The sequence below is a fragment of the Sinocyclocheilus anshuiensis genome, unplaced genomic scaffold, assembly GCF_001515605.1.
Source record: "Sinocyclocheilus anshuiensis isolate Anshui unplaced genomic scaffold, SAMN03320099.WGS_v1.1 scaffold729, whole genome shotgun sequence".
NCBI classification, from domain to species: domain Eukaryota; kingdom Metazoa; phylum Chordata; class Actinopteri; order Cypriniformes; family Cyprinidae; genus Sinocyclocheilus; species Sinocyclocheilus anshuiensis.
Genome location: NW_015536561.1, coordinates 411,486 through 424,243, shown reverse-complemented (window position 1 = coordinate 424,243; position 12,758 = coordinate 411,486). Strand labels below are relative to the sequence as shown.

The 12,758-nt window shown below is 35.0% G+C and overlaps 1 protein-coding gene across 1 annotated transcript in view; it reads right to left on the bottom strand.

Moving 5' to 3' along the window:
- The window catches only part of LOC107701581 (NT-3 growth factor receptor-like), a 194,979-nt gene that overhangs the window by 109,721 nt on the left and 72,500 nt on the right, over positions 1 to 12,758 (bottom strand). The window contains exon 4 of the mRNA XM_016503633.1: positions 6,689 to 6,757. Within this exon, the coding sequence (XP_016359119.1) occupies positions 6,689 to 6,757 (69 nt within the window). The remainder of the gene's footprint in view (positions 1 to 6,688; positions 6,758 to 12,758) is intronic.

Sequence of the window (12,758 nt, the reverse complement as noted above, 5' to 3'; positions counted from 1 at the left end):
ATCCCATTAAGTTGCAGACAAACAAGACGAGTGAGTATGTGCGTTGGTTTTTCACTGCCCTTTTCCATGTCGTGTTTGACAGGGACTTAAAGTGAACCCAAGCCAGAATCCATACCTGCACGTTAAATTAGCATTGGTTGGATTTCTGGGCAAGGCTCCATTCAACTGATGGACATCTCCTGCAGTGCAATCACTACTAAAATTGGCACTGATTCGGCAGGTTGCACCACCGGCGTCTACGGAGGTTAGGTCCCCTAAGAGAAAACTTTCAAATTATCTAAATTCTAACAACCATGGGCTTTCATCATGTTTTAGAAGCTTTTCTTCCAAAAATTCCAAATTCAATTTTTATTATTTATTTATTTTTATTAATTACTAAATTTGGTCATGGCTATCCTGTCGATTTACTACTGATAGACTCACAAACTTGTAATTGAGCATAGCAAAATAAAATGACATAGTATATTCAAAAATTCTTCATACAGTGGACTACCAGTAAAATGTATGATAATTTGGAACCAAAAATAATTCAGACACTTTGACCTGACCATGTTTTGTTTAAGTATTATCTGACATTATCAAGATGAATTTGTTCTGACACAGTTTAACTCTGAGTTCTTGTCATATTTTATTACCATTTTCTAAACTATAGCGAATAAACTGTGATAATGTGGGAAATGTTGAAGGTGTCTGAATACATTTTGGATTGACTGTACATTGACTAAAGCTACCTTTTGTAATGTCACTCAATATTCAATGATTTAATAAACTGTCACAATAATATTTTAGAATTATCTTTATTTGAACACAAATATATAAAACAATAATTTTAGATGATATAATGACAATCTCAATTGCAAAATATATTGTTATCGACTGCAAGTTTATTTGATATAGAAATAAAAAATACATTGACTTATGACAATAACTTAAAAAGCCACTTTTTGTAATGTCACTCAATACTCCATGATTTAATAATTTGCCACAATCTATTTAAATTATCTTTATTTTAAGACAAATATTTAAATATGCATCTGATTGTAATTAATTTGATAAATCAATAGTAACAGCATGTGATGAATAAAATCAATTTTTTTTCTTTCTTTAAAACAAAAAAAAAAAAAAGCAATCTCTACAATTTCTCTACAAAAGTTTATTTTTAAAATGAAATTGGCACATGGAGGCACTATTCTGTATTTATTTCATATTCTAATTTGAACTCTGATAATTACCATTCTCTCATCAATTGTTTACATCACAACTTTTTATCCATGCAATTAATGCCCACATAAGGTCATTCCTTCATCCTGGGAAATATAATTAGTATTTGACTATCTTGGCTAATCGACAACACTGGGCTTGTTAAATAATCTGATTTAACTGTTAACCGGGTCCCTGGTTGAAAACCAAATTGCAGTGTTTTTGTTTTGGTTCTTATTTTTTCATTCATTATAGACAGCTGTAAATGTGGGAAATAAATGCCTTAAAACACACTCTCCCCACAGCGTGTTTACTGTCACTATTACTCTTAGTCCTTCTTTTTTTAACAGTGATGATCCTTCCAGCGATGAGCCAGACATGAAGTTCGTGTCTGTGGGAGCCGCTTTATACAGACAGAGATTAGAGAAAGGTCAACAGAATAAAATGGATTGGTGGTGCTCGCAGCTGCTAGCTGAGAGGCTGAAAGCGGCGGCTGAGTGACTGAGTCTGCAGACTGTGGCGAATACGCTTTTGTGCTTAGGCCGTAAATAGGCTTGTATCATATCATCATCCGCCGAGCGGGTACAGAAGATTTACCATTTGTCACCTCACTCGCACTTGAAAGTGCTCAGAAACAAGGAGGCTAGCTAAAGGCGCTAGCTTCCGCACCGCTAGCCAGCTAGCTATCTTCAGGTACAGGTAAAAAGATGAAAAATTAGGTAAAAGCAGCTGTTCTTAATTAGTTTTGTAGTTTTCAGGTATAAGAGCATGTCAACCCGTCTATGTTAGCATCTGACTAATTTGACTAGCTGCTACCTAGTGATTTTGCACCAAAATATATCAATGCCAAACGATATGAGAGTTTACTCCTCTTTTGTTATTTTATTATTAGCATTTAGCATTGTTTTTATCTTGCTGCCCATGCCTTTTTGGGTCTGTAACCTACCAGTTGAGGTGGTTATCTTTACAAGAAAAACATTTAAAATGACAAACACTGTGTAATACAGTGGTTTTTATGGCCTATCGCTAAGAAAAAAAAATCACTCATGCTAAACACGCTAATCTTGAAATGCTCAGAAAATAAGAGGGCTAGCTAAAGGTCACCGCTAACCCCACCTATCTTCTGTAAAGGTGAAAAGATGAAAAATAAGGTTCTTAGCTAGATTTGTAGTTTTTGAGGATGTGGGCATGTCACAAACCCAATCTATATTAGCATCTGGCTAATTTGACTAGCAGCAGCAAATTCACTTGTCACATTTTTGACAATATATATTTTGACAAAATATTTTTATTATTAGCAATTTTAATTGTATTATTAGCATTGCTTTTACCCTGCTGCCTATGACTGAATCCGATCAAACCTGACCCACTTTCAAAGTTTATCTTTATGGGAAAAACATATATAACATGACGTACAGTGTGCATACAGCGGGTCTACAAGGACTATGATAAGAAAATCACTCTCGCCAAACCTGCTAATCATGTTGATCTGAGTCTTTAATTTGTCAAGTTCCAGCCACATGACTGAATGAGATACTTGCTGCCTTGATTTTGCCCAACAACGACTCTCTGTGTCAATAAAAATCTGACAATGCAAGAGATATCAAGGACCTGCTGTCAAGGATAAGGGAGTGAGGGGTTAAGGTATATTCTGTCAGAGAAATGTTCAATCCAACATTGACATCCCTGCTGCAGTTGAAGGCCTCGAACTCTTGCGGTTCTGATGTCAGAAAGTAGATCACAGAGAAAGCAGAAAACTACAGCATTTACTGATGTTACTCTACGAGCTTATTTACAATGAATGCTTAATTGGATTTGCGGCAAATAAACATAGATGACACACTTGGCCTACATCTGCACCTCAGATTAGGCTACTCCACTGGCTTCTGCTGTGTTATCGTACAAAGCAGACTAATTATGGCCATTCACTCTGTACAATATTGCCTATGCAAAAGATCTAATTTCAGGCCACAATTTTCCTGCTGAACGCAGTCTTCTCCATCTCACTCTATATCTGTCTTGATTACTGCAGTCCTTCCTGTTTCTCTTCATCCCTTTTGGGACAGCTAGTGCCCGAGGAGAATGAAAATGTAAATTACACAGAGTCTGGTCCATCATTTTTGCGCAAGTCCAAAAAATATGACTCTGAGATTTTGGTGGTTGGTGCCCACTGTGTAATTTTTTGCCACAATTTTGCCAGCTAACACAGATTTCAGGGATCGCAAAATATATCAAAATCAGTCTTTTGTCTATCCTCTTGTTTTTTAATGATTTAACGTAACAATGTTTATTGAAATTACAATCACAATCATGTAAAACGCTGCCAAACGACTCTTATCGCACACTGATTTCACTTAATTGGCATTAAAAGATGAAAATCTGTTTTTTTTATAATGATACTCATAACATATAGGACTGCACAAATTTCTGTCACAATGTTTATTTTGTAATGTGTAAGTTTGGAAATTCTGATTCGTTCTAGCTGAATCACTTTATTTAGACGGTTCACATAAAATGATTCACTAATTCAAGTCCCTGCATGGCATTTTAGTCCTTTTAACAGCAAACTAAACTTTTTATTTGTATTTAGAAGTATACTATTACTTTTCTAAGCGATCAGGCTTACAATTTTCTTATGACCAAATTAAATTAATAACATAATATGCCAATTAATCCAATTAAATGAAATCGCATAAATCAATATTCGACAAAGTAGTACACACTTAGCAACCACTAAAATCACCCAATCAACACCTTAGCAACCACAAACAATCCCTGGTAACAACATACAACAATTTTGCATGAGAAAACACCACTCTCACTTTTATTCAGAAAATTAAAAACAGGGCAGTCAATTGATTATAAACCAAATTAATTATATAATATGCCAGTAAATGAATCTAGTTATTTGAAATTATAACACAAAAATCTATGTACAAGCTTAGCAAGCACACACAATTCTTCATAACCACCTACAACAGTTCTGCATGGGAAAACACCACTCACTTTTATTCAGAAAATGAACAAATTAAGTCTTTAAACTGATTATAAACTAAATGAATTACATAATATGCAAACTGAGAAAAGTGTCCAGTGATTGACCTCACATTCTTGCAGCTCTGTCTCCGCTCAGAAACAAGGGGGCTAGCTAAAGGCGCTAGGTTCCGCACCGCTAACCAGCTATCTTCAGGTACAGGTAAAAATATGAAAAATTAGATAAAGCAGCTGTTCTTAATTAGTTTTGTAGTTTTTGAGGAGGAGGGCATGTCACACAAACTATGTAAGCATATGATAAGAAAAAAAAAACACTTCTGCTAAATGCTCAGAAACAAGGAGGCTAGACCCCTTTAATTTGTGACATGGGTCTGAATAAGAGGCATGGGTGATTGGCACGTCCCCTCCATACTACCCGCAGTGATAAGGAAGTATTGGAGAGGGTTGGCTTATCCGTACAGGTCGTTCCACTACGTTATGATTACACCCTTGTGCCCTTTTTCAGTTTCAGCACATGCCCCTCAAAAGGTCTGTGCACGGCCCTGCCCTTGGTCCTGAGCCGCACACACACACACACACACTCACCGCCCCTCTCACCTCCCGGCCGTCAAGAAGAAAAACTGACAGCAATTACATGTGTGAGCACACTCGCGCGTGGGTGCGGACAAACACTTGCATTCACGCTAAGACGCTTTTGCAGGTGTTCGCATCAGTTCTTATAGAGTGCTGGCACTGACTGCAGACATTATGTGTGATTCCCACAGCCTGCGTCTCAAATCTTGGCAGCACTGTGACGGGCAAATCCGAGTCTTCCAAGAGTGCATATCAAAGTAAAGCACTAATGTGCTTAGACCATTATGCTAGTTATACAGGCCTTTGTGCACGTAGTTCTGACTGCTTAGTAGCATTGAATGTGTTTCATATACTAAAACCACATTTGAAATCGCAGCACAGGCAGACATGCTTATTGCTTAAACAACAGGCCACTTTAGAGAGCAAAGCAGTAGTTGAGGATTAGCTTCTCAGATATATACAGAGTCAAATCCACAAATCCTTTCAATCAAGTCTGTCATTGTTCAATGAAACTCCTTTAAATATGTGTATACGTAAAATGATATGTAATATGATAAAAAGGTATTATTACAAACAAACCATTGCCATTTTTAAAATAATTAAGTTCTGTATTATTACAATTCATTTTAATAATTGCAACAGTTTATACAGACACACACCTATTTATATATAATTTATTGTAATATTTTATTAAAATCACTATATATATATATATATATATATATATAATAACCTTAAACCGCATAAACACATTGCATTACACCAAATACACAACATAATGTTCTTTTTAGCAACATCAGAAAGACCCCTTTAATATTTTATTTTATTTTTTTATATATGTATGTCTATATAGTTTTTATTAACTTCTATATCAGTTTGAGTTATTTTATTAAGTTAAACTAAATTAAAATGAAAAATGTTGCCTTGTCAACGAGCTGAAATAAAATTGGTTAAAGCATGGCTTTGATTTAAGTTTCAGTTTTAGGTTTAATTAACTATAATAACCTTGTTTCAGTAAACATTATTGAGAAATGTATACTTGGTCATGTTATTTATGTATTTATTTATGAATTAATGTATTTTATTTTTATTTTATAATTTATTATTTGATTTGATTTTGATTTTGTTCTGTTTTGTTTTATACCATATCACCATCTAGGATTATTTCCATGGCAAGAACAGGGCAAAAAATACTGTTAACAAATTAGTTAAACAAATTAATGATTATTATAAATAAAAATTATAAATAATTTATCGACAGATGAATTCTGTCTGAGATTGTTTAGGTGCACCTAAAAATTTAAAATTCTAGTAGTTTTCCTGTTGATAGTTACTAAATACATCATATAGATAACAAATTAATTCATAGTCAAAAGACATTAAAACAGCAGAGATTCAGGTTTTCGCTATTTAATCAGAAAATGACTAAATGTAAATGCCTTTTAAGACACACTTGAGATGGATAGCAAATTGCATGGAAATGTATTGTGCTTTCCCAATCGGATCACAATCTCAAACAGCTCCAATGAGATGCAATGAGATGCAACTTTGATGCCAGCACACAACGTCAAAAAGCCAAAAAGCTAATGAGTAACAATTACCTCACTATAAAAACCTAACAGTGCAAAGACTTACATGGCATTTTGAAATCATCAGGTCTTTCTCCCATTTTGACATTCAATGAATATGAATGCTGGCATGATACAGAGTAAAAGTGGCATAATATGTTGATCAAGATTGGCTTAAAACATTTACAGACTGATAAAAGAACATTTAATGCGTCACAACCAAGGCGTATGTTCGCTTATGGTGTTAGATATGAAATTCAACCCTGCAGGGTGACCATCCACCAGTTAACCACAGCGAAAAATCAATGGAGGCTTGATTATATAAAGAAAGAAAAAAAATACATTTAACTTACATCTCGAAAAGTTGGAGATTCTGAAAAAGTTGCCATGAGAGAGTTGTCAGAGGGTTCCCGGACAAGTTTCTGCAGTGGAGAGAAAAGAGAGAGAGAGAGACAGAGAGAGAGTTTAATGATTTAACACTGACTATTTGCGACAAGGTGATAAAGAAAACACAGGGGAGGCAAACAACGGCAGTGCGGCGACCGGCCAAAAGTTAACGGAATAAGTGCAGCAGTACGGTACCTTGCAGCCTCACCAATCCAATAAACAGAGACTTGGTCATTTTCAAGACAACAAATTAAATCGGGGAAAAGGAGGCCTGGAGCCTTAAAAGCAACTAAACTCAATACAATGCTAAATGACTGTGAAGCAGATAAGGCATGTTTTCAGAACAGAGCTTTTAGATTTGGGAGGCCGAGATGGAAGCATTACTCCAAAATAGAAGTGAGGGTCTCTAAATGATGTTTGTGTCAAGTCCCACAACTAATAGAGTGGGATGGCACAGAAATGAAAGGTATTATGTGTATAAAGCTGTTCAAGATTTCACCGAAGCTCTCCATAAGGAGAACGTTTGGAGTTAAACTAAAAGTAAACATCTTTTCTCTTGCACGCATACATGCACAAATACATACAGTACCGCCTTGTGGTATGGCAGCAAGCAATGCCTCTCCTGGGGCTGAAACAAAAACCCTGGAGCCTCACTAACAGGCCTTCATTATCAATATTTATTGAATACTTCAGATCACTTAATACCCCAACACTGGCCCGCTCAGATCCTATCAGGTGCAGCTGACAGATAATCAATGCACCCAGATGCATCCTTTCGCCCCAGTGGACTGAAGCCTGCTGACTGGCCGTCCCTGACCCATTCCTTCACCTGCATTTTATTTCATCAACTACTGACAGCAAAACAAAAGATCATTACAGCTAACTAGAACTATTGTACATAAAACAATGGAAGTTGAGCCCTGTCAGCCTAAATGCAGATCTGGGCCTGTACAACCTGAGTTAACCAAGCTTAAATATCACACATCAACTTGAAATCAAAATTAATCATTTTAATTCTGGGCCTATGTAATGCATGTTCCTGGTGTTATTGTGCACAAATATTTAAGAAAACAGGGATGCTTATTTTAGCAAGGTTGCATTAAACTGATCAAAAGTGACAGTAAAGACTTTTGCATTGTTATATAAAAAAATAAATAAACAATCCATTTCAAATAAATGCTGTTCTTTTAACTTTCTATAATAACAAAAAAAATGCTAATATAAAAAAAATATTACGCAGAGCAGCAGTTTTAAAAACTGATAATCATTTAAATAATCACTTTGCCATCACTGTAATAAATTAAAATATAAATGTTAATATATATTAAATAGAAAAAAAAAATCAAAATAAAGAAAAAATATTTTAAATTGTAATACTATTTCAAAATATTACAATTTTCCTTTTTCCTTGTTAAGTCTTCTGTGAAAAAAACATTAAAAAATTAAAATTAAAACTTGGTAGTGTGTGCATGCGTGGGTGTTTGTGTATATATACACACATATATTTACACACACACACACACACACACACACCCATTGAATTTCTTGACAAAATTAAATGACAAACAGACAGACAGACAGACAGACAGACAGACAGATAGATAGATAGATAGATAGATAGATAGATAGATAGATAGATAGATCTACATGCCAGGCTACATGCCAAATTTTCTCAAGGAAAAAAAATCTCTCAACTAATGCTGTAAAATATACATGAGAGTCAGTTAGTACTAGCTACATTACTATAATATTTAAGGTTAAAACTGATTTATAGGTAACACAACTGCTAAAATTACACTTAATTAAGTTTTTAAAATAATAAAGTTATAATTACATAATATTTTTACTTCAATTCGTTTTTTTTTTTTAAATAGGCTATAAACATTTAAATAGTGGCTGTCATAAAACTTTATGGATTAATTCAAACATAAATTAAACACTGAAGAACAGTAAAAAGTATAATGAAGATGTTACAGTCGTGGTCAGAATTATTGGCACCCTTGGTAAATATGATCAAAGAAGGCTGTGAAAATAAATCTGCATTGTTAATCACTTTGATCTTTTATTTTAACAATTCACATAAATCTAACCTTTCATTTGAAATGGGGGAAAATCTCATTATGAAATAAATGTTTTTCTCAAATACACGTTGGACACAATTATTGGCACCCCTAGAAATTCTTATGAGTAAAATATCTGTGAAGTATTCCCATTCATATTTACAATTTTGAGCATAGCAGGGTGATTATGAACATGAAATTATCCAGCCATGGCTTCCTGTTTCACAGTTATGTCATAATGATATTTCCCCCCATTTTAAATTCTTATTCTCCAATGAAAGGTTAGATTTATGTGAATTTTTTAAATAAAAGATCAAAATGATTAACAATGCAGATTTATTTTCACAGCCTTCTTTGATCATATTTACCAAGGGTGCCAATAATTCTGACCATGACTGTATATGGTGCATATACTGTATTTAGCAACATGCCCCTCTCTACAGTTTATTTTTCTAGCTGACTAATGTGTTTATGGTCACCGAATATGTTTTTCTGAGGTAAATGTGATGTTACGTGACATTGTTTACAAGCCCTTATATTGACGTCTTTGCGCGGCTAAAACACTGATTGAGCGATTACATGAGACAGGATACGGATTGTAAAGTTGTACTCTTTCTTTTAACTTTCCTTCGGATGTTTAGTCATGTTTATTTTGTGCTGAAACTGGTATTAATGCAGAGGAGATGATCGTTTCACGTGCGCCTCGCTCTGTTGAACTGAGGCGCTACAGCGATCTGTCACTCCACATTAAACAGCGCCAAAACGGCATTTATTGTTTGAATACTGCAATACAAAGGACATAATTTGAAATCTGAGACTTTGTTTCATATTAAAAGTACCAAAGCACAATGCTTATTGCGATATATTGGATGGGAAGTGCCCTTCAACGTTCCGTCCATTAACTGAAAACAGGCTAGACTAATCGATTCTTGGGATTTAAGAATCGATATCATTCCGTAAAAAATGAGAATCGATTCAAATCGAGATATCTAAAAATTTTTATCCAGCCCAGATAGATAGATAGATAGATAGATAGATAGATAGATATTTTATTAACCAGGAAAGGTTAATTGTATTTTATTTATTTAATTATTTTTTTTCACCTGCAGGTGGCAGAGTATGTCTGAAAAGTTCTTCAGATATGTCAACCTTGTTTAGTAACCCCAGCATGCATATTTTGGTAGCTAATAAAGTCATAATAGGCTAAAAGAGAGCTTAAAGGGCCCTTTTGGCATATCATGGTACAAAGATGTAAGTACCACTGTAAACAAGGTACACTTCCTGGAGAGTTCTTGAAAGGAACCAATCTAATCTGAATCTGCTTAGCTGGTCCCTAGTGTGGCACAAAAGGAATCTCCAGCAGCAAAAAATAAATAAATAAAATAAAAACGTGCTTGCTGCTCTGACTTGTTGCCATAGCAACTTCAGCCTGTGAATCCTCAGACTTTCCTTTCTCCCCATTTCCTGTGTCGCAGGATGGGAGGCAGGAACCAGTGACGGAGAGCGTCCTGTGACACACCGTAGATGAGAGAAGGTGACGAGTGGTAAAAAGACAGACAAAAATGTATAAATTGACAAACAAAATAACCTTCGGATCTTCAAATGAAAGTTTCTCACTAACGCGCCCACTCCTGCTCCGCTTGCCCTCGGCATTCTAATCACCTCATTAAATTGATAATGAGATTATTAGGGTGGCCTCCACAGGGACACACAAGGGCTCCATATTTTGGTGGGAACATTATTATTCTTGGCACACAATAGACAAGTTCATCTGGACAGTGGGCTTTAAAGGAAGGGGTCTGGGGGATCTGGACAACTAAACCCGGAGTGCTGTCCATCAAGGCTTGATTCCTGCAAGATCCTCACACAATAACAAATCTGCAATGGAAAAATGACTTTCAAGGACTCGAACAGCTGGGGGAACAGGACCAGGAAAAACAGAAGATTCTGAATATTGCATAAGCAGTTAGCCAGTCAGACTTACTAACAGAGCTATAAGAGATTTTATAAATAAGTGTGTGTGTGTGTGTGTGTGTGTGTGTGTGTGTGTGTAAAAACAAGATTTTGGTCTGTGTTGCTAATTTGCTAAATACTTGAAAAATACTAAATACTTGAAAAATGTAATTAATATTTCAAAAGCCTGGCAGAAAGACAACTAAATAATCTCATGTATATTTCAAATTGTACTGTTACCTGCAACCTCAACCCTGTTACCAAAGTTATTGTATTAAAAAAAATATATATATAATAACAATAATAATAATAATGTATTATTATTATTATTTATAACAAATTGAATTTTATCAAGCACTACAATCCAACATTTGGATTAAGAAAAAAAACATTTGAACATCAAAAAGTAAAATAAGAAGAAGAAGAAGAAGATTTTTTTTTATTATTATATACATTTATATAAATAATTAATTCAAAATAAATGATTACAATATAAGGAACATGCATGAATTAAAAAAAATAATAATAATCACAGAAATCAGGATTTTAAACAGTACAGTATTTCTGTAACTGAGTTCTTGCTATTATAAAATTGATAAAATAGAAAAATTAAAAATAGAAAAGCAAAAAGAACACTGACTAAAAATCCTGTGTAATATTTAGTTAACCAAAAACTTCTGAAGGTTTAGCACAGACTTTCACTGACCAAAAAAAGAAAAAGAAAAAAGAAATAGATTCAGTTCAGGCTCTATTTTGTAGGCTATTCATGGAGAATCCCATTTATTCATAAGCAGAAATATTCACCTCTGTGTTCATGTTTTTATTCTCATAAATTGTAATTCAATGAGAATACGACAGTAGATTTCCAAAGAAAGGAAAATAATCACACACGCCGTTAGATTGAAAATAGAGCACAATAAACAAAGATGTGTGTGAACCGTCTTACTCCCTTGAGGGAGTTTAGCTCCCAAATAAACCCTTTCAGAACGTCGCAGACTATCAATTACGGTAATGACTTTCAGAGAGGAGCGAGGCTTGGGTGATTGGCGAATGAGAGCTAGAGCATCTTTAAACGTTTCCTGTTAGCTGGATAACAGCTGTACATGTATATGTTTACACGCCTACGTGTACTTGATGCACGTGTAAAGGCGGAGGGAGTCTCGACGTGTGCCCTTGCATACGAATTATGTCATTACCATGTCATCTATTTGGAGTCAGGCGCATGTGGGACGTGGGAAGGAAGGTTAAGGGCCTTATTGAGACAGATCATTCACCCGCATTAGCATAGAGAGAGAAGAATTATTGAGTCCCTCTGAAAGCTTCATTAGCTCCTAACCAGACATTGTACTTGCCAAGAACACGCTTCCGTGCACTCATTTCTGCTGTTCTCGGGTGTGTGATGGTCAACCTCGGTGAAGGCGATGACGACAAATGCAAATGAAGGCCTTTCCATGAAGCACTGCAAACACATGAAAGTGGAACTGGGCTTCACTCGTCTGCGGCGTAGCGAAGCTGCCCAAATTGCCGTCCACATTCAGGAAGTGTCCTTTTCAAAGGTCATACTTCGTTACAGTCAGAAGAAATGTCAGCTAAAATTGGATTTGGAGAAGAGGCAATGAAGAAATAAATAATCAAATCACACATCAAACGTGACACACAACCTAAATACAAAGGTTGAGAACGTTATTAAAGATGGAAATAGACAATATATTTCTGAGAGTACGTTCAGAAAGTCAACTTAACAGGTGGTTACCCTGACAGCAGAAAATAAATTCCTATGTTAAATGGACAGTGTCTGTAACCAGTCTAGGGCAAGCTACTCAAAAAAAAATAGCTAGGATGCTAAGCTACCAACTTATTATACAGAAAATGAGTTAAGCTAATAAGCTAATTATTATTATTATGACTATTATTGAATGTATTAGATATTCAAGACAAGATTGGACTAGAATACTCAACAATAGCTTAGCTACCAATTGCTGTTCAGAATAATTAGCTAATTAACCATGGATTTACTATATAA